Source organism: Elephas maximus, chromosome 12 (genome assembly GCF_024166365.1).
Source record: "Elephas maximus indicus isolate mEleMax1 chromosome 12, mEleMax1 primary haplotype, whole genome shotgun sequence".
Taxonomy (NCBI): Eukaryota; Metazoa; Chordata; class Mammalia; order Proboscidea; family Elephantidae; genus Elephas; species Elephas maximus.
The window spans coordinates 47,742,964-47,766,488 of record NC_064830.1 but is presented as its reverse complement, the minus strand read 5'-3'; the positions used below and the strand labels follow the sequence as shown (position 1 = coordinate 47,766,488).

At 41.1% G+C, this 23,525-nt stretch overlaps 1 protein-coding gene across 2 annotated transcripts in view; it reads right to left on the bottom strand.

The window, feature by feature from the left end:
* Positions 1 to 14,866, bottom strand: part of PPP1CB (protein phosphatase 1 catalytic subunit beta) — a 48,962-nt gene extending 34,096 nt beyond the window's left edge. The window contains exons 1-2 of one of the 2 annotated variants that reach the window (XM_049905107.1): positions 14,785 to 14,866; positions 14,428 to 14,567 (exon numbers count right to left, since the gene is read on the bottom strand). In XM_049905107.1, the coding sequence (XP_049761064.1) occupies positions 14,428 to 14,479 (52 nt within the window). In that variant the 5' untranslated portion in view covers positions 14,480 to 14,567; positions 14,785 to 14,866. The other variant, XM_049905108.1, reaches the window with a different exon arrangement.
* Between the last annotated feature and the right edge of the window lie 8,659 nt (positions 14,867 to 23,525).

The window sequence follows — 23,525 nt, the reverse complement described above, 5'->3', positions numbered from 1 at the left end:
TTTCCCCTAGGTTTTAAAATTTGCTGGAGTACAGTTTTCCTGTTATGATCCTTTTTCATTCGGTTGAGGCAGCTGTAGTGTCTCCCATCTCATTTCTTATTTGGGTTACTTGCTTCCTCTCCTGTTTTTTCTTCTGTCAGTTTGGCCAATGGTTTATCAACTTCATTGATCTTTTTAAAGAATCAACTTTTGGTCTTGCTGATCCTTTATACTGTTTTCCTATTCTCTATTTCATTTGTTTCTGCTCTCATCTTTATTATCTCCCTTCTTCTGGTGGCTGGGGGCTTCTTTCGTTCTCTGTTCGTTCAAGTTGTAGGACTAACGTCTTGATTTTGGCCTTTTCTTCTTTTTTGACATGTGTGTCTACTGCCATAAATTGACCTCGGAGTACTGCTGTTGCTGTATCCAAAGGTTTTGGTATGACGTTTTGTCACTGTCATTTGATTCTATTAAGTTTTTTATTCCATCTTTGATTTCTTCTATTACCCAGCAGTTTTTAAGCAAGGTGTTATTCAGTTTCCATGTATTTGATTTTTTCCCCTTGCTCTTCCTGTTACCAATTTCTACTCTTATGATGTTGGGATCAGGGAAGATGCTCTGTATTATCTCAATGTTTTGGATTTTGTTGAGGGTTGCTCTGTGGCCTAAAATGTGGTCTAATCTGGAGAATGTTCCATGTACATTGGAAAACACATACTTTGCTATTATTGGGTGGAGTGTTCCATATGTCTATTAAGTCAAGTTGATTGTGGCCTTCAGATCTTCTGTAACTTTGTTGAGTTTCTTTCTAGATGTTCCGTCCTTTACTGAGAATGGTGTGTTGAAGTCTCCTACTCTTGTTGTGGAACTATTTCTCTTTCCAGTTCTGTCAAGAGTTTTTTTTGTGTATTCTGGAGCCTGTCGTATTTATTAAGATTATGTCTTCTTGGTGGATTGTCGCCCTTCCTTGCCTTTTATAGTGGATTTGCCTTACAGTCTATTTTATCTGAGATTAGTATTGTCACTTCTGTGGTGCAGTGGGGTGGAGCCGGCGGGGAGGGAGGTGGTGTGGAGCTGCTTCCACTTACAGTCGCAGCACAGCTCAGAGGGAAGTGGCACACGGCCAGTTCCACTTGGGGCCGCGGTACAGCGGGGCACAGGAGACAGGCAGGGAGGGGGGCACAGAAAGGGCAGGCAGGCTTAGATGGGGGAGTGGAGAGGGCAGGTTTGTACTCTGGTCCCTGGCAGCTGGGGCTGCTGGAATGGGACAATTTGCACTCCTATTCACCAGAAGGGTGGATGTTGTGGGAGCGTGCTTCTCCGGTTTCTGTGTGAGTGTCTGAGCACATCCTTAAGCTGCAGCCAGCAAACAGGATCTTACTTCACTCTGGGTGTGTCTGTGCTGTTTCTGTATCTCCTATTGAGAATTCCGTGAAAAGTACCTTTCTGTGTTCTTCATGTGGGGCTGTTGGCTTTATTCCAAGATGGCCATGCTGTGCCGTGCTGGTTGGCAGGGAGCTTCAAATTATGTATCTCTACTTGTTCATTATTTTTCATCACTTTCTTCTCAGTGGCTCCCAATCTAAAACTTTAACCCTTTGTTTAAAGGTCAGGTTTCCAGGATTGATGTCTGTATCTGTTCTTGGTTTTTTGGGTCGTCGTTGCAGAGGAATGGTAGCGCATCTGACTACCACCTTGGCTCTGCTCCCAATCCCCTATTCTGATGTCTCTAATTTGCTACCAAACACAACTGCCAAATTCTGAAATTTAGTTTTGTATTTTTTTTCAATTCTAAAGTTTCCACTCGACTCCTTTTTAATGGTTCTAAGTTTCTGATCATGTTCTCCATCTTTTCCTCTTTTAAGTCTTGAACATATTGATCAGTTATATAAAAATTTCTGTGTAGTATCTTTAATATCTGAATCACCTGTAGGTTTGTTTCCATAGTTTTTCTCTTGATTTTTGGTCATTTAGTTCTATTAGCCTTATTAATATTTCACTGCATGGAATATTGAGTTATGGATGAAAAACAGTAGAGGCTCTGGATGACATCGTCTTCTAAAGAGGGTCATTTCCTTTTGGCAGAAGATAAGAATACCAGTGATTCACCTAGATTGTCCTGAGGGCTGGTCTATTTCAGTTTTGCCCTCAATCTTAGGAAGTGGCACCAATGGGGTCCTAATGGAAAACCCAGGGTATAAAAAGGTCATTCTAACTTGGCGGAGTATGAACTTCAAACTTTGCCTCCTGGGCACCAGGGGGATGCTGAACACTCTGCTCAGATCTTTAGGTTCTCAGGTACCATTTTCTGCTGCGTTTCTTGGAATCTTATACGTACACGTACAGCTTATGAGTCAATCAATGGCTTTAGGGAGACCTGACTGTAGATTTTGATACTAGTGTCTATGTGCTCCTGGATTTTGCCATTTAATTTTAAACTTCTTTGGCAGCCCCAAACTTCAACATCTGTCTTGCTAGACCAGTAAGACTAGTCCCCTCTGCCACAAACTAGGAAATGTCTCTAGGAAAAAGTCAGAGTGACTGGTAGGCTCATGTTGGGTGCTTCCCTTCACTTAAAAAACATAACCCCTCCAGAATTTCCTGTGTTGGTGGCTCTACAACAATGAAATGTCTGCTCAAGTAAGAACAGAAGAGACATGCAAAATATAGTCATGGGTTACACACTAGAAATTCAAATAATCAAAGAATCTGAAGGATACCTTATCAAGGACTAGACAACACGAGTTTTAACCTCATATTTTACCTGACTTAACCAGTCACACAACTTTGGTGGGAGAATTAAGGTCTCTTGGCTCTTAGTAAGTTAATCTTTCTGCACCACCATGTTTACATCAGAAAGGAGAAAAAATACAGCACTAGGGTTCAGAAGACTATGGCGGCCTGTAGGCCATATCTGGACCACTGCCTGCTTTTGCATGGTTTGTGAGCTAAGAGTGATTTTTATAATTTTTTAAATGGTTGGAAAATAAAACAACACAAAGAACAATGCTTTGTGATACACACACACACACACACAAAAAATGAAATTCAAATTTCTGTGTCCATAAATAAAGTTTTAGTGGAACACAATCACTCATTTATATACTACCTATGGGAGCTTTTGCACTTTAATGACAGGTGAACACTTGCGATAGAGACTGTATATGGCATTCTCATTGCTTCACACTGTTCAGTGTATTATCAATCGAAGAGATATACTTACAACTCTGACAACATTTTGAATCCCATGCATACTGCCATAGGACGTCATTTTATGTTTATTGCCAGTGCATACAAGAAAAGAAACATGGACTTTGAATGTTGTGCTTTTAAGGCACAGTACAGTGTGGATTATTCCAATATAAAGTCAGCTGACAAAGCACTGTTCTGATGACATTATAACTGTGCTAAAAGAACACAATTTGTGCCCACATTACCAGATTAAACATTCATCACAGGAAAACAATGATCAGAAAAATTAAGAAAATTTAAAACAGAATATCTCATCACACCAGAATTTCTTCACAAAAAAATAAAAATGAAGTTGCTACCAAAATAAGTTTCCAACTGGCTAATTTGTTAGCCAAGTGAGTAAAGCCATTTAACTATAATGTGTTAGTTAAATCATGTGATTTGAGAAGGTAGAGAAATGCGTCTTGAGAAAATAAACTTGTTTAGTAAATTCTTGGTAAGAACAGCGCTTGAAGAGTTGAGGACACTGGGACAACATCAATAAACTAAAAAAAAAAAAAAGCAAGACAAATGATTTCACGGTTTTTCTTTGGTTCCTGATGAGCTGACAGACGTTACTGACACCGCTCAGCTGTTGCTTATTAGAGGAGTCAATACTGAATTTGAAGTGACTGAAAAGTTGGCTTCTATGAATAGTCTATGTGGGACATCTACAGGTAATATTTTCAAAGAAGCTGAGAAAAAACTAATTTAGAACAACCTCAAGCGGACTCTGCTAAGATGTATTACAACTGATGGTGGCAAAAATATGTTGAACAGAAAAAAGCTTAAAAAAAAGCCACTGCTGCCACGTTGATTCCAACTCATAGCGACCCTACAGGACAGAGAACTGCTCCACAGAATTTCCAAGGAGCAGCTGGTAGATTTGAACTGCTGACCTCTTGGTTATCAGATGAGCTCTTAACCACCGCACCACCAGGCCTCCAAATAAGGCTTAGCTGGACAAATTTATAAAGTTTGTGAAAATGTAAGGCATTTAAAGCCTATGGTTATTCATCAGCAGCTACTCTATGTAAAAACATTTTAATCTACTACATGTTATCTGAACCAGAAGTATCAATGGTGAACTTCATTTGTTCTCATGGACTTAACCATTGTAGTTCTGTAAAAATTTGTCAGGGGAAGTGATTATTTTGACTTGTCCTACCACACAGCAGCTCCATGGCTTAGCAGTGGTAAAGTTTCATTGTGTTTTTTTTTTTTTTTTGAGCTCAGGGCCAAGACTGACATTTTTCTGAATGAGAAGAACCACCCTTAACCTCAGTCACTATTATCAAGTATTGAATGGCTTTGCAATTAGCTTTTGCTGCAGATTTCACATTTCTTAAGGAATTCAACCTAAAACAGCAAGGTAAAACAATGCTTATATATGAAATTATACCCTAAGTCATTTCGACAACTAATGTCTGAGTCACAAGTAATATCAAACTGCTTATACATTTATGCTACCAAAAGTTGAAACGAGAAGTCACAAGTTCATTCTCGCACAAATCTGCAACAAAATAATTTTTGGAGGTCAAACTACACACAGTTGCAGCATTGCTTTTTGGACCTTGACGCAAGTGCAAAGGAAATTTCCATATATCAGAATCCATTTAATTGTGTGGTTAAGGAGCTTCCACCTAACCTTGTATGAGAAATGATTAATCTGCAATGTAATAACATGTTAACAAGAAAATATCAAGAAAAGAACCTAACAGAATTCTATAAATGCTTTCTGTACGCTCAATTAAAATCATGTTCAGGGACTGACATCAGTACCTGGCGGTACCTGGGGTTGCCATGGGCCAGAACTGACTCCATGGCAACTAAAAACAACAATCTCTGTGAAAAGATCTTCCAAGAGGAAATATGTAAAATCCCACCACAGGTCAGCATTAACTCATTTGCAATCAGTTTTTATGATATTGTTGTTGTTGTTAGGTGCCCTCAAGTTGGTTCCGGCTCATAGCAACCCTACCTACAATATAACGAAACACCGCCTGGTCTTGTGCCATGCTCGCAATCGTTGTTATCCTTGAGGCCATTGTTGCAGCAACTGTGTCACTTCAACTCATTAGGGTCTTCCTCTTTTCTGTTGACCCTGTGCTTTACCAAGTATGATGTCCTTCTCCAAGGACCGACCCCTCCTGACAACACATCCAAAGTATGTAAGACGTAGTCTCGCCATCCTGGCTGCTAAAGAGCATTCTGGTTGTACTTCTTCCATGACAAATTTGTATATTCTTTTGATAGTCCACGGTATATTCAATATTCTTTGCCAACATTACAATTCAAAGGCATCAATTCGTCTTCAGTCTTCCATATTCATTGTCTACCTTTCACATGCATATGATGCGACTGGAAATACCATGCCTTGGGTCAGGCGCAACTTAGTCTTTAAAGTGACATCTTTGCTTGTCAACACTTTAAAGAGGTCCTTTGCGGCAGATGTACCCAATGCAATGCGTCTTTTCATTTCTTACTACTGCTTCCATGGGTGTTGACTGTGAAATGAAATCCTTCGATCTTTTCTGTTTATCATGATGTTGCTTATTGGTCCAGTTATGAGGATTTTTGTTTTCTTTATGTTGAGGTGTGATCCGCATTGAAGGCTGTGATCTTTGATCTTCATCAGTAAGTGCTTCCTCTCCACTTTCAGCAAGGTTGTCTCATCTGCATAACACAGGTTATTAATGAGTCTTTCTCCAATCCTGATGCCCTGTTCTTCTTCATACAACCCAGCTTCTCGGACTATTTCCTTAGCATACAGATTGAACAGGCATGGTGAAAGGATACAAACCTGACACACACCTTTCCTAACTTTAAACCACACAGCACCCCCTTGTTCTGTGCGAACAATTGCCTCTTGATCTACGTACACGTTCCTCAGGAGCACAACTAAGTGTTCTAGATATGATAGGGAATATTAACTTCGAATGTCAAATAAGCAAAATGTTATTTCCCCCCCCAAAACAATTCCATTCTTCTATTTTAAGAAATTATATTCAACTACCATATTTTGAATTTCATATATTTACATAAAACTTTTTCAATGCAGATCTCTTTTAACTTAAAGGGGGTGTGTGTGTATATGTATGTATACATATAAAACTGCGCGTATACACACACCTACAATTTTATCTTTCAGTAACCATTATTTTCTCCAGCAATTTCTGACCCAACCAAAACCAAAAAACCAAACCTGCTGCTGTCAAGTTGATCCTGGCTCACAGCAACCTTAGGACAGAGTAGAACTGCTCCATAGGGCTTCTAAGGAATGGTTGGTAGATTCCAACTGCCGACCTTGTGGTTAGCAGCCGTGCTCTTAACCACTGTGCTCCAATTTCTTACCAACAACTGCCTTTTCTAAAAGGGAAAGGATGGTAATAAAAAGGGACCGATTCCACCATCTTTAAGCATGTCTGCTGCATGAAATTTTAGTAATTTGAATTAACCTTTGATATTTTAACTCCCACTTAACCCCGCCCCCCCCAAAAAAAGATTCACTCAAGGTTACATACCAATTAATGGCAAAGTTAACATAAATTAAGATTTACTCAATCTTTTTTCCCATCAATTCCTCCATATTTAGCACAAATTTCTGCTTTAAGAAACAGAAGGGAAGAAAAATAACATATTTTTTTAAATTGGCTAACATGTGGAATTTGGGTTTTAAATGGAGGAATTAGGCAGCTGCTGTAATTTCAATTCGCCTTAAGAATGTCTGGTATGAATAATCAATGTGGGTTCAGAGCCCACAGGTAGCCTTCAGGAGCTCTATATAATATCCCAAATTATGTGTAATATTGGGTGTGTTCATACATACATACTGTTCTGAGAAGGGCTATAATGCTCATGAATTTTCAATGGAGTCTATGAGTCACCATAAGCTAAAAAAAAAAAAAAAATCATTTCAGGTATACTGGTAAACAAACAGGCACCGTAAGGGGAAATGAGTAGAGAAGAAAAGTGATAGATGCGGGAGGACTAGATGTTTCAGGAACAGAGAAAGGAGTGCCCTAGCCCAACGGCTCTCCAAGTGTGATCTGTGTTGACAGCTACATTGATGGGACAAAAGCAATGGTGGGTAAAACTGCTGGCACTTTAACACAAATCAAATCAGTGGCATCAAAGTACGCTGGCAGTCACTGTGTTTTGTTCCTTAGTGACACACATTTGCAGCAAAAAACAAACACATGCCAGCTTCACTTAAGAATACCCTTGATGAAGCAGTAAAAATTATCAATTTTATTGAATTTTGACTCCTGGGTACACATACATCTTTTTAATATTCTGCATGATGAAATGGAAAGTACTCATCAAGTACTTCAGCTGTGTAACAAAGTACAACGGCTGTCTCAAAGAAAAGCAAGTGCACGACTGTTTTAGTTCCAAGCTGATTTGGCCACTTTTTTTTTTTTTTTTTTAAACAAAATGCTTTTTTTACTGGAAAGCATAACTGACATACAAACTATGATTATTCAGACCTAGGTATCTAACAGATACAGTCAGGGAATCCCAGACAGTTACCAGAAAAGTTCCAGCTTCTTAAATGCTATTTGCATTCAAGTAGCAAAATGAAACACTTCCAGGGTACTTCTTCAAGCTGTCAAAGTTTCCCTCATCTGCTAGAACTAATTAACGAAAAAATAAACTTAATCTCTGAATCCGTTAAAAATTACACCACCATCTTTATGCCTCCTCTAACCTCTCATCTAAGAAGAGATAATAATAATTAAAAATATCCCTGAAATGACTGCCCCTACTCCCCTGCCTACCCCTTTTATCAGGTCTGGCCTCAGATCTACCACAACACTCCCTTCTCCCCATCAAGTTGAAGCTGAGGGCAGCAACTAGCACTTCCTTCAACCTGCCTAACCTTGGCTGCTGGGGTCAAAAAAGAAACAATTTAACCAGAAAAGGGGCTTTAAATTTAAACAATCTGGCAGTTCCTCAAAAGGTTAATCACAGCAATTCCACTCCTATGCATATACCCAAAGAACTGAAAACATGTCTACACAAAGCTTGTATATGAATGTTCATAGCATAACCGTAATAGACAAAAGTTGGAAACAACCCAAATGTCCACTGCCAGACAAATAAATAAAATGTGGTATTACCCATACAGTGGAGTATTATTCCTATAAAAAGGAATGTAGTGATACATGCAACAACATGGCTGAACTTTGACAACACTATGCTGAGTGAAAGAAATCAGTCATCAAAGATCCCATAAGATTCTATTTATTGAAATGTCCAGAACAGGCAAATCTAGAGAGAGAAGGTAGATTAGTGATTGCCTAGGGCTGGGTGGAGAGTAGGGGGAAAAGGGTAGTGACTAATGGGTAAAAGGTTTTTCTTGGGGGCGAGGGGGAGGTGACAAAAATGTTCTAAAGTTGACTGTGGTGTCGGTTCTACAACTCTGTGAACATACTAAAAACCATTAAATTGTATACCATAAACAGATGAATTATGTGACATATGAATTATATCCCAGTAAAGTTGTTATTTGGAAACCGTGGTGGCATAGTGGTTAAGTGCTACAGCTGCTAACCAAAGAGTAGGCAGTTCGAATGCACCGGGCGCTCCTTGGAAACTCTATGAAGGCAGTTCTACTCTGTCCTATAGGGTCGCTATGAATCAGAGTTCATTTGATGGCACTGAGTTTGGTTTTGGTTTCTTTAAAGCTGTTACTTAAAAAAAAAGAAAAAGGTTTAATGTAGTTTCATTAATCTGTTCTGGTTTTCAAATACAGTCTTCTTTTAACCTCCAAACGGACCCATAAGAGGAAAACCTCCTACTTACTTAGTCTGTCAGCTTAACTGAATCTTAAGAGTACATGATTCACAAGAAAAGGAGAAATACACTAAACGATCATGTTGTTGTTACTGCTGAGTGGATCTGGACTCAGGCAACCCCCCATGTGCAGAGCAGAACTGCTCCATAGGGCTTCTGAGGCTGTGCCATTTGGAAGCAGACTGCCAGGCTTGTCTTCTGAAGTGCCTATGGAAGGGTTTGAACTACCAATCCTTCAGCTACTAGTTGAGCGCTTAACTGTTTGTGCCACCCAGGGATTCCTAAATGATCACAGTAGTTTCATAAAGTCAGACATCTGACAAGTTGAGGTCAAGTGAAAACAAGAACACTACATCCCAAGATTTCCATAAAGCCACTAAACCAAAACCAAACCAATTCATTGCCATAGAGTCAATTCTGACTCACAGTGACCCTACAGGACAGAGCACAACTGCCTCACAGGGTTTCCAAGGAGCAGCTGGTGATTCAAACTGCCAACCTGTTGGTTAGTTGCCGAGGGTTAACCACTGCGCCACTAAGGCACCATAAAACCACTAAAAACAAAAAAACCCAAACCCACTGCCATCAAGTAGATTCCAACTCATAGAGACCCTACAGGACAAAGCAGAACTGCCCTAAAGAGTTTCCAAGGAATGACTGCTGGATTTGAACTGCTGACCTTTTGTTAGCAGCCTGAGCTCTTAATCACTGTGCCACCAGGGCTCCATAAAGCCACTAAACCAAAACCAATAAAGCCATTAGTGGATCAAAAATAGAAACAAAACCACATACTGCCAAGGAAGCTTACACAGTGTTAATATTCTACAACTCCTGCTGTAATATTCAAGCTCAGTGTTTCTGGTAAAGTTATAAACACTTTGGGAAAACTTCTACAACACAGCAAACGGCTTTGAAGTCTTTCTGAAAATATTTCAATGACAAGAAAAAAATGTTCACGATATAACGCTATACGAAAAACTCATAAAGCTGCAAAAAGAATATTCTAATTATGTAAAGTATGTGAACACAAAAATATACCGAAATTTCAAAAGGGGTTATGTCTGGATTGTGGAGTTACGGGGACTTATTTTTTTCCTATATATTTCACTAATTCTCATATTTTCTACAATAAGCACGCCTTACTTTTACATTCAGAAAAAAGAAAATCCCAGATATCCACACGTACATGCATAGTTTTATATATACTGCAGCCATGGTGGCACAGTGGTTAAGAACTCAGCTGTTAACCAAAAGGCTGGCAGTTCAAATCCACCAGCCGCTGCCTGGAAACTCTATGGGGCAGTTCTACTCTGTCCTCTAGAGTCCCTGTGAGTCAGAATCAAATCTACAGCACTGGGCTTTTTTTTTTTTTTTTTTTTAATACCATGGGCATATATTAATTATCATCAACTGGGAGAGCCCAGTTTTTTTAACACCTGGATCAGGTCTAGCTTAGAAGGCAGTGGATGGGAATTGTCTTAGTCATCTAGTGGTGCTGTAACAGAAATACCACAACTGGATGGCTTTAACAAAGAGAAATTTATTCCCTTGCTGCCTAGAAGGCTACAAGTCCAAATTCAGGGCATCAGCTCTGGGAGAAGGCCTTCACTCTCTGTCAGCTCTGGAGGAATGTCCCTGGCTCTGAAGAAATGTCCCTGTTATCAGCCTTCCCATGGTCTGGGGGCATCTCAGCACAGGAACCTAAGGTCCAAAGGAAGCCCTCTCTTAGTGGTATGAGCTTCCTACTCTCTGCTAGCTTTCCTTCCTTTTATCTCTAGAAAAATAAAAGGCAGTGCAGGCCACATCCCAGGGAAACTCCCTTTACATTGGATCAGGGATGTGACCTGGTAAGGGTGTTTCAATCTCACCCTAATCCTCTTTAACATAAAATTACAATCACAAAATGAAGGACAACCACACAATACTGGGAATCATGGCCAAACCAAGTTAATACACACATTTTGGGAGGGACATAATTCAATCCATGACAGGTACAGAGGTGGTACTATCTCAATAACTGTTAAGTTTATCACACTAACCTCCTAAATACAGCCCAGGTTATGACCCTTGGAGGGCAACCATACTTGCCCTTTAACGTTACGTAAACTTACCCTCACTTTGAAAAGGACGAGCCAACAATCACCTTCACTTGCTGCACGTGCAGCTTTTAAATCACTAAAAAAGCTTTGAGCCTGTTCTTGCACTAACGTACCGCCATGGAGTTGATTTCGACTCATAGCGACCCTACAGGACAGAGCAGAACTGTCCCAGGGTTTCCAAGGCTGTGAATCTTTACGGAGGCAGACTGCCGCATCTTTCTCCTGTGGAGCGCCTGGTGGGTTCAAACTGCCGACCTCTGGGTTAGCAGTTAGTAGCTGAGCACTTAATTACTGTGCCATCAGGGCCCCTATTTCTTGGACTAAACTAAGGCTAAGTAAGACCTGCATGCAACTGTTCTGACTTACCTACAGATTCCATTTAAGACACAGGAACTGATCTCGTATGTAACACAGGGACTGCCCGTACACCAGTTTCTACTCATCCTATCTCATCTGTTCCAAAATAAACTCCATATTTATAGCTTGAAAAATGTTCCTTAGGTGATTCTGCTATACTTCCATCCCCATCCTAATTCCTTTGAGAATCACTGATCTAAGTAAAAACCTTTTACTGGATTTTCCAGGCTACCCAAATGAACCAGTTTCAATTTAAATAATCAGTCAAGAGCACTATGATAAGCCACAAGAATGTGGCAGCCGGATCACTACTGGTATGGTATGGTACATCTTCAGATTTTAGTTTTATGTAAAACTTAACCCAAGAAAACATACTGAAGTGTACATTGTTTTCCATTTACTAAAATGTTCCAAATGCAATGATAGGTATAAAGTATGCCTATCTGAAAAAGAAAAACACAATGCAACTCATAAAATATTTTATAGTTGATAGACAATTTCATACAGCACAAAACAATCAAGAATATGTTGCAGAGCTATAATTAGCATTTTAAAATGAGATCATGTCCCTCTAAATTTGTTTCCCTAATGTAGAGAAACTCTGGCCAACTTTTAACTTGCACTTTTATTTGAAACTTTGAAAACAAACTCCTAACCGTAGTCTACTGGCTTACAAAAGACCATTATTTGAATTTGAGTTAAATTTAGTTAGCATGTACCACCACTGAAAATCAAGGTATTCAAAAAACAAATCTTATTTGAAGACTATAAACAATTACTTACTAGAAAAATTAAGTATGCTTTGGACATATCTTTGAATGGGTCTAGATGGGGGGCGGAGAATTTGAGAATCTCAGGGATAAGGCACTGTCAAACTAAATACGCTTCCTTAGAAATTAGGAACTAATGAAACTCTTGACAAAGGAGGCTGGAAAAAGCTGGAGAATCACTTGTTTAGACTGAGGGCACTTTGAGTAAAGAGAAAGACTGTTTTTAGATTCCTGGTGCCTGGTACAGAGGAAGTCAATAAATGCTTAAGTTAAAAAGGGAAAATGTAACTGGACTAGAATAACACCAAAAGAAAACGAAACATTTAAATTTGCATACACAAAAACAAACGGAATCACTTAGGCTATTTTTTCCACCATCTTTTCTTCCCAATAACCTTGGAAAATCCACTAGTGAAGTTTCCTAAGTATAATCATAAAAAGTGGATCTGACTTAAAAGGTTCCAGTTGAAGCATTTTTAAATGAGCAAATATACTGTATTTTACGCCCATGGAGTATATAAATATATAAGTAAATAAACATATAAAGAAGTTGAGATACAAACATCAGATTTTAAAAATATTTAAGTTTACTCGCAAGGTTTAACAGGTACAAAAATAGTGGCAGGCCTAAACGTCCCTAAAGGTTGACAAGATACTAAAATTCTAAAAAACTGTTTTTCCCTCTTACGACAATGCACAATTACAAAATCTATACAATCGTTTTCACAACAAATATCTCACAGTTAAAGACCCAGCAAGATGTTCACGTTCGTGTATGAAGTAGTGAACACTGACTACCGGCACCAGGGGGCCTCCCAGGAATAATTTGATAGTAAAGGAAAAGGTAAGTAAGAGTTCCTGGTAAAACTTTGCTTCCTAGTCAGTCTTAAGACTGTTGGAAGGTTTTTACATCTGGAGCAAATATACTGTATTTGATTACACAACAGGTACACCAGAACTGATGTGGTTTTAGATATCGACAAACTAGATGAAAAAAAGGAACTAGTATCCTCCCCAAATCACACAACCTTCTTTGGTCATTTTCCAAATTTAAATACATACTGCTTCACTGTAGTAAACAATTATATCCAAATAACTGGAAAGCAAATGGCAGTTAATGTATATACAATCCTTTGACTGCACCTGACAAAGAGAACTCTAAATTTTTAAAAAGACCTAATTTCTTTTCTACACACTTATAAAACAACTAGCGATGGCGTAAATTTTAGGGAAAACCAGTCATTGGCAGAAGACTGCGATTAATTTTGAAAATTTTCCTGCAATAAATCAGTTCTTCCCTTTTCCCCAACCCTCCTCCCACCAACATAAAACTATTCAATAAAAACTAGCAGGGCCAGAAACTTAAAATGTGGATAAAACCTGTAAATACCTTTCAAATACAAGAGAAGCTTTACGAAAGACCTTTACTAACTTTGTTCAGAAATTAAATTCCGTTTAAAGCTGTTAAATTCTCAAACCCAAAGCCCAATCCCTTCACAAAACGTATCCACTTTTCGGATTTCTTGCGTGAGTCTTCAACCCGATCAAGGATTTTGTTTTTACATATTTTTAAAAAACTAAATAAAAAATGCTAGGTATTCCCCGCTAATTTTATCCTCTCCTTAAAAGAGTTCGTTCTATAACATCATGTAAACACGCTGAACGGCAGGTTAACAATCATATTAAGAAGATTTTTTAAAATTCACTTCCGGAACAATTTGAGGCAGCAAAGGCCAATGCAGAATAGAAAACACACATTTCACGGACGTCCAATGCACACCAGCACGCATCCTCGCCCCCTCCTTGGAAAGGGTCACCGGAGGCGAGCACAACAGCAAGAACCCAGCAGCCCTTCTCTTCTTAAACGCTGTCTCCCCGCAGACAGACTGCTCACACCCCAGACTAGCGCTCCTGGGCCCCGAAGAAAATTATTCCCAGGAGCCCGACGCGGTGGCCCACGGGGCACAGCCTCCCCCAGCCCCAGTTCTCGGAGACCGCTCCCCCCGCCAACAAGCCTCCTCGCCCCCTCCTCCGCGGATGCCTCGGCTGGTTCGCTCCGCTTCCCTCCGGAGACCCTGCTCACGGGGCGGAAAGGAGGGTCCCCCTCGGGTTTCGGCGGTAAAAGGGGGAGCGAGGGGATGAAGGCGCTGCCCCCTCCCACCAGCCCCGGCCGGCCCGGGCTCCGCACTCACCCTCCAGCAATCGGGTGATGAGACTGTCCACATTCAGCTCCCCGTCCGCCATCTTGTCGGCACCAGACTCTCCTTCCCGGCAGCGGGAACAAGGGCTTCTCGGCGGCAGAGGCTGCGGCGACGGCGCGGCGTTCTCTCACCTACAAGTCACGCGGCGTTTCGACCCCGGTCCCCACTCCCCCTTTACCCGGGCCCTCCCCCCACCCCCTCCCCACCGAGCAGCGAGAGCGCGCGCACACTCGGAGGCACACAAATAAATAAATAAATAAACAAACGGGGCTCCACGAACCGGGCCTCGTAAGACCCAGCCGCCACCTCCTCCTCCTCCTCGGCACCGCCCAACTCAGCAAAGCTCACCAGCGCCGCCAAGGCCCCACCCGCAGCGCCACTCCACACGGCCCTTCCCCGCCGCCGCGCCACGCAGCCGTCCGCGCAGGCGCGCCGCGCACCCCTTCGCGGCTCCCCTCGCCTCCCCGGCCTTGGCGCAATCGCACTGCCCTCAGCTCGCCGCTGCCGTCCCCGCCGTCGCCGCGGTTGCCTTAGCGCAGGTGCGTCGCCCTTTCCCTCCGCTTTTACTGCGCCGAATCGCCGCAGCGGCGCAGGCGCCACGGAGGGTTTGGGGGATTTGCGGCGCCGAGGAAGCTCCCATTACGCAGGGCGTACGTAGGCAGGGTTGGCCTTCGCCCAGCCCTGGCCGGCACTCGGGCTCTTCGCCGCTCCGCAGACGCCGTGGTGGGTCCTTCCCACATCAATTTTGTTTGCTTGGCTTCATTACCTGGTTTTGCAAGCAATTCCTTATGTTTCCGCTAACCGGGAAGCCTAGACTGCAGTAACCCATGTTTGAAGCCCGGGTTTGCGCGTGTCAGAAGCAAGGGGGTGTTACTCTGCTAGAAAGTTTAACGTTGCGCATAAGGGGTCTTGTACATAACTGTTCCACCAGGTTAGGTCCTCAGATGTTCTAGGATGAAGTAAATGTTAAAGTGGGCCCTGGAAGGATTAGCAATAGGAATATATGAGTATCGCTTTCACGTGTCTTACATCACCCTGTGGATACTATTTTTCCACAATGCTTTTTTGTTCATACCTCCATTCATTTGCTTAATCATCCTACGTTATAGTTGTTTACGCATTTATTTCCTACACTCGACGCTAAGCTCCTAGAGAGTAAAAACATCTATGTTTGTGTCTGGCCCATAGAAGAGAGGGAGAAGGAGAAATACGGAAGTTCAGCTGTTCTTTCCATCACATAAAACTGCCTTTACAAAAGCAGGAGGAAGAGCAGCTACGCAAAGGATCTAGTTAACTTAGAGTTTTTGGCCTGTTCTAGGAGATGGCCGGATCATCTTTACTCATTCCTCAGGTGTTTTTCCAAAATTCAGACAGATTCTGCCCTAAGCTAAAGGCAGTGCTTCTCCCACCCACGTATCACTAATAATAGCTAACACGTATTGAGATACCTGTATGTACTTGACACTATTTTAAGTGTTATACATTCCTTATCTCATTTAATATTTACATCTGTGTGAGATAGGTACTACTACTCTCTTCATTTTGTAGGTAGGATTAGTTGAGGCACAGAAATGGTTAGATACCTAGCACTAAATCATACAAGTAAGTGAATTAATGGCAACACTGGGATTCAAGCCCAGGCATCTAGAGCCAGAGCCTGCACGCTTAATTGTTGTAATGTGTGTGTGTGAGCTGTACATGAGCTGAGCTGCTTAAGCGTGTTTGTGCTATGTCATAATCTTAGATAGTAGAAATCAAAAGTTTTAGAGAAAAGCACCATCCAACCATGTATTTTGTAATGGTCCAGGTGACTTACAGAGCTTGCATTTCCTAATACCTTTTTGTCCCCCCTAGCTTTCTCTTCCTTCGTTTTAGAATATAGCTTGTACATTGTGATCATAGGAGAACAGGTAGCAAGCTGTAGTGGAGGTCCTGTCTGGAGCAGCCTTCACAAACTCAATGCCACCAGATGGAAATGAAGAAATGGCTCCTCGTCACTCTATGTTGAAACCCTGGTGGCGTAGTGGTTAAGAGCTACATCTGCTACCCAAAAGGTTGGCGGTTTGAGTCCACTAGGTGCTCCTTGGAAACCCTGTGGGGCAGTTTTACGCTGTCTTATAGGGTCACTATTACTCAGAATCGACTCGACAGCAGTGGGTTTGGTTTTTGGTTTGGTTTGTTCTAGAAGAAAGGATTTAATGTAGCTTATATATTTGTGCAGCAGGATAGATTAAAAAATAAGTACAGATTAAAATAAAGAGCCCTGGTGGCACAGTGGTTAAGAGCCCAGCTACTAACTGAAAGGTCAGCAGTTCAAACCCACCAGCTGCTCTGCAGGAGAAAGATGTGGCAGTGTGCTCCCGTAAAGATTTATGCCCTGAAAATCCTAGGGCTGTAAATCTTTACGGGCCTTTCTACTTTGTCCTACAAGATCGCTATGAGTCAGTTGACTGGATGGCAATGGGTTTGGTTTGAGTACGGAGAAAAATAGGACAAAATAAAACCAGGAGTGGCAGTTTTGTATGCAAAATGCATGGTGTAAGGTTTGCTACAAAGAGGCCACAAATATGACTCTAAGCTCTCCAGCAACCAAAGAAAAGATCAGTTACAAGTGGAGTAGGTGTTTTGGCTATGTTGGAACTATGACTTGAAATCACTTGTGGAGTTGGGTGCCACTTCCCTGAATCTGTTCCGTGAGCCTCTTTAAGAGTTACAGAATGCTCGGGAACACTTATTCTGCAGTTTTCATGGGGTCCCTAAATTCCATGAACAAAAACTTTGAACCTTATCTATGGTTGTGGTTCAAATATATGCAGACGTATGTAAAAGACAAGGGATACCCAAAGTAAACTGAATTGAACAGAGAGAAAGTGAAATTCTGAGAGAAAGTCACCATGGGTAGAGCAGAAGAGAGGCCAGTCTCAGCATAGAGTTCTGGGGGTCAGAAGGAATTGGAAAGTGGTTCTCAGTATTGTCTGCAGATGTCCACTTCTCTGCCTCTCACCCCCAGGTTTTCCACTGCTTTGGAATCCTGGGAAAGAAAAAGCAATTATAAAAATGAAAACTATATCACTAGGGTCTCAACCAACTTTTCTGTGGGATCTCTCTCTCAAAGAACTATAAAAGAACTTAGAGCTCTTCAGATTTTTAAGGTAAACTGGTACATGTTCTATATGTTACTTCATATCCCAGCAGCTTAAAGCAAATCACGTGAATATTAACATCAAGTAAGATAAATAAACACTACAAATAACTTCACAGCTGTTCGGGTCATACTTGCCACTATAGTATCTTTTTTTTTTTCCTTTCTTTTATCCAGAGTGAAATATGATTGCTGAAGGAAATTTGGAAAGTGAAAAAACAAAAACAAAAACACCTCTTCTCTCACCACCCACAAATAACCATTTTCCAGTATTATTTCTGAATGTATGTAATACATATATATCTTCCAGATTCTGTGTTCAGTAACATCATATTGATTACTTGAAATTTGCCACAGTGGAAATATTTACACCAATGAAATCAATAAATGCTACAAATCATAGCTTTTCCCTCTAGAGAGACAAATGTTAAACATTTATCAGCACATGCCTGGGTATAGGAAGACATTTGGGTCACACATGTCAGTATCCTTGTGTAGTTACAGAAATGTTTGGGGAAGGAACCCCTTGATCTTCACTTGAACTTCCTGATAGAGGTCTGGAGTATCATGATTTGGGGGTCTTATTAAAAATGTGATCTTATTTGTACTTACAGGTAATGCCTGGGACATGCTGGCGCCCATTATATAAAGTCAGTACTTAGAGGAACCCAACGATCACTGTACTGAGACCAGAGAGATGTCCCTATGGAAGTTCAAAAAGAAAGCACCACGGAACACAGTGAAGAGCAGCCTCGTAACTTCTTGTAGTAAAGATAGTAAAGACTTTCATAGAGGTATTTTTCTTATAATGTCTCTCAGTATTGGCCAACATGATGTGGAGGTAAGTAGGGTTAGGTGGCAAAATGCAGAGGTTGTGATATACAGCTTTTTAGCTGCCCTGCTTAATCCAAGATAGCTTTTAAATGAATGAATGGGAATTCACTGGACTGTCTTCCAGTAAATATTCCCCTCAATCAAGTCTTTAATAAGTCTTAAGTGACTATTTCTAAAATTTACTAAGTGTACCTGGAGGGCAACCATTCTATATAGCAAATATCATAGGCTTTTGTAGTCAGCTCAACTAAAGAAAGTTGAGAACCCAGACAGGGACACATGCATCAGTAGGAGGCCACGAGCTCAGTACAGAGGTGGGCTGAGGGAGTTTATCCTGGCAGGGCTAAGATTTTTCCTTAAGATTTAGTTCTGGGTTCATTTCAGTGCAGAGATGAGAGTAATCAAAGTACCAAATTCTTAGCTAAGCTATAAAGAAAGCCTTCAGTTATATTAGCCTGAAAAATTAAAAACCAAGCATAACCAAATGCCTTGACTATAACCAATTATAACCAAGCATAACCCCACCCCCACCCCCAACACACACACACAAACCGTCAGGACTGAATGTCTGATGGGTGAAAACCAGTAGAGCCTTCAAAATAAACTGATTGCAAAATAAATGTGTAGGTAATGGAAAGAGTTAACATGTTATAAAGAACCGTTAGCTATAAGGTCATTAAAGTTGGATGGACGGCTACCACAAACGATGACTATGTAATTTCTGAAGAGTTTAGTATGTATCCCTTTTTTTTTTTTTTGTAATTAGATTACAGGGTCAGTTTTCTATTTAGGTCAGTCCTAGTGTGTTACAACAAAGCCCTATCATCCCCGTATATGAGAATGTTTCTCTTTCAGTACTTTCCCATACTGCTCATTCAAACAAGATATCAGGAAATAACTACATGTGTTTGTTGATGAAGAAAATTATACCAAATGTGAAAGCTTGTTTCAAATAAAGCAATTTAAATATTTTGTTTCTAATGATGGTACGTCATGTCCAAAGCATATATGATTCATCTTCTCAGTGGAAGGTTTACTTCTAAAGAGTTTCATAGGTATGTTTCAGTTGGTTTTGATAAATGAAACAAGGCATTAGTCAGTGCTCTAATTTAGTTATAAAAGGAATAGCTGCCCCCAAAGACCACATTAAAATTAATAGCATGTATCTCCCTAAACTAAAACCAAATATGTCTGTGAACTGTGAAAAATATTCATCAGGGTTATACCAATAGGTCCTTTTATGTAGAAAACACTGGCTAAATAGAATATTTCTGAATTATTGTTTAAATCTTGATATGAATAAAACCTAGTCTATTTGTAAATAGATTCTTAATAGAAATGGCTGCTATGAGTTGGAATCGACTCAATGACAAAGGGTTTGCTTTTTTTTTAGTGATACTTGTTATTTAAGGAAATCTTACAGTGAATAGACCTTGAAAACAAAGTGAATAATGAACCAATTATGTGTTTATGAAGCATTTGATGTGTTTGATTGTGTTGAAGAAAGGCATGATCTTTCCAACTTTTAAGTAGTTTAACGGCTGTCTGGGAAAATGACCACAAAATTATTTGGATAGTGGGAACGGCAATGGTTTGGAAGTGGGAGTCCAAAGTAGCTGAATTACCTCAGAAGAGTCACTGTCTTTCTGAACCTTGGTTTCATTACTTGTAAAATAAGTCCATTAATAAATAATCTCCACATTTTCTTCTAACTCTAATGAGTCCTTGATGCTAAGGCACACACATGAAGCTAAAAATGTAACATCATATTGTACAGGCTGTCCTCAACTTAGGAACTGGATCAATTCCAAAAGGTCAATTGTTTGGAACACAAAATGTATTTTCCCACAGAGACCTTGGTACAAATGGTGGTTAAATTCCCAGATCAGTCTGCAAAATCAATTTAATCCTTAATGTAACTGTAGAAGAGTATCCATGGCAATGTGGACTTTAACCACCAATTATGACAAAGTTTATGAGGTAAAATCCATTGAGGATTCTAATTTGGCATGGCAGAAAACATCTCCCAGTGTTTTCCACTACCTTGAGCAAGAAGCATGAAGATAGTTCCAATTCACAGTGGACCTGGGCCCTATATGGGAGACAAGGCTTAACTGGCAGCTGGGAGAGGGAGAGAGACTCTGATATCTGGGCGGTGGGGGCTTTTTCCACAATCGGGGGTGAGAGGGGGGTGAGAAGAGATGAGGGGTGGGGTTAGGGTGGGGATGTGGGCTAAGGACAGTTAAAAGTGTCTGGGAGTTTGGTCACCTGGATGGAGTTGGAATATAAAGGCAGAAGGAAGAAAGGGAGAGTGCTAGGAACTTTTTTTTTTTTTTAAAGATACAGTTACTTTTAATTTCACTCTGCAACTGAGGAAGTCAAAATCTACGAAGGTTAAATTGCATTGATGTAATAGCAAAACTAGGACTTGAGTCTGGAACTTCAGTTGCTGTGCTCTCAGATTTTTACTCGGAAGCCAATTTGTGCTGTGCAAGAAGGTACCCCCTTCCTCCCCTCTCCTCCCTGCTCAGTAATCCCTTGGAGCGCTGCATCCCCATGCTCCTCTGCATCCTTGTTTTCCGTTCTCCGTTCTCCTAGGGCAGCCTGGTCAGCAGTTAGCACAGCACTTGCCTGTTTTCCCCAGTGTGTTTGTAGGGTGTCATCAGCTCAAAGAACAACTTTGTAATTACTAAAAAGAGGTTACTCTGGTCCCTTGTCTTCAGTCCAAACTTGAACATATCTCCCAGAGAATGTGGTTGAGTACACTCAAACTCAAGTAACATTAGGGTGCATCTGGGATGCTCCCATTAAGACAGAACCCAAGCTGACTAGGACAGCCAATGTCCTGATGTCCGGATGATGGACATTGCTCCTTTGGCAGAAAGAAGGCCTCTGGCTAGAGGTCTCTAAATGTACTAGGTGCTGGGAAAGTTTACTAGTGTTATCACACTTAATGCCACTGAAAATCCTGTTAGTATTTTCTTATTCTAAACATGTGGAAATGAAGGCTTAGAGGCTTTAAGTGTCTGGTCTCTAATCACCAAGTTGGTCTCATTTTAAAGCCCTGGCTGGAATAATTCTGGCAGTGCGACAGGTGGACCAGCTGTGGTTCACTGTAGCAAAAGGAAGTGAGAAAAAGTGAGCAGAGGGCTGGGGCAGGCAGTGGATGCAATCTGCTTTGCTGGCAGGGAGGGTTAGCTCACAGCAGAATGGAGGGGAACAGAATGAAGGTGATTTTGGCTATAGGGCAGAGGGCAGAGTGTTCAGGATGAGAGGGAAGGAGGGGTCATCCTTAGCGACAGCCAGGGGAATGATGGGGAATACCTACCTGGTACTTCAGAGAGGGCACTTTGGGCAGACACACATGCCCACATGTGTCCACATTTTTATGTCAGGCCTATATGACTAGCGCTCAGGGGTATGGTTCAGATCCTAAGCTTTTTAGAGTTCCGAAGATGGGGAGGGCAACGAGGCTAAATAAGGCTTTTATAGCAGTGAAGCAACTAGGGATTTCAACAAGGGCTTCGGGTTCTGTTTCAAACCCTTGCTGAGAATTTGCCATTTCCACCCCAAATATACGAAATCAGAATCTACATTTTAACAAGATCTCCAGGTCATACTTATGTATAACAGGTTTTGAGAGCCACCGTTCCACTAGTGGTTCTCAGAATTGGCCCCTAACCAGCAGCATTACCATCACCCCTGAACTTGTTAGAAATGCAAATTCTCAGCGTGGTTCGAACTGGAATGAAGCAGTTTGAAGCTCTGATTTGACCTGGGTTGTGAAATATTGCAGGATTTAGATCAGTAACTTTCAAATAAAGTGTGTGTGTTTGTTTTCAGAACCATCTAGAGAACTTGTTTTCAACATACCAATGTTTGACTTCCCCTCTGTCTCCTGAAAACCAAAATGTCATCGAGTAGATTTTGACTCCTAGTGACCCTCCCAAGGAGATCATATTTTAATCTCAGGGTTGGGGTGTAGGAGTGTATATTTTGAGATTATGCTCCAGGGAATTCTGATAGTGACCCATGCAACTGCCTATCTATTTTCACTGATATAAATCTCAGAAGATAAAATAAAACATGTCATAGAGACTGACTGATGCAGACAGAAGATTGAGGGGAGAGGCTCTTGATGTGAAGGGCTAGTTTCTAGTAAAGTTTGTAATGGAGTAAGGAAACTGGTATGGAGCAAGAGGGTGACACAGCAGGAGTACTGTAGTAGGAAATGTTGTTAGCTGCCATCAAATTGGCTCAGACTCATGTGACCCTGTGCACAACAGACTTGAATACTGCACAGTCCTGTGTCATGCCCAGGATTGGTTGCAGATCAAACCATTGTAATCAGGAGTGTTTTCAAAGGCTGATTTTTGGAAGTCCATCATCATGAAATAGAGTGGGATAATTAAGACAATGGGGCAGTCAAGGAGGAACTGGGAAACAGTGTAGGAGAGTTTAAACCAAATGTTGCTTGAAACGGGGAACGATTCATGTATTCATTTGGTCAATAAATATTTATTGAGCACCTTTTTTTTTTTTTTTTATGCCAGGCACTGTGTTATATGCTGGAGAAATAGCAGAGAAAAAACACAGGCAAAGTCTTTTCCCTTATCAAGCTTATATCTGGGTAGGAAAGGTGGAGAGTGATCAACTCATCCCAGTTTTCTGGGGACTCTCCCAGTTTTAATACTTAAAGTCTTTCAGCTTTGAAATTTCCTGAGTCCTAGGGAAATCAGGATGGTTGGTCTCCTCAGAGGTATAGTGTGTGTGTGTGTGTGTGTGTGTGTGTGTGTGTGTGTGTGAATAATAACAAGTGCCATGGAGAAAAATACTGCAGGATAAGAGTTTGGGGATAAGAAAGAATGCTATTTTAGATAGAATGGTCAGAGAAGGTCCCTCTATGCAAGTGAAAGCAATCTGAGTAAAGTGTCTGAGGGTGGAATGGGGAGGGTGATTATTTGAAAACAGCAAGTTGGTCAGGCAAGCTGGAGTGGAGGAGGTCAGGAATAAAGAAGGGCCAGATCAGTGTACCATGATGAGGACGCTGGACTTTGTTGAGCGAGATGGGAGCCACTGGAGGACTGAGAGCAGGGGCATGACCTAATCACTC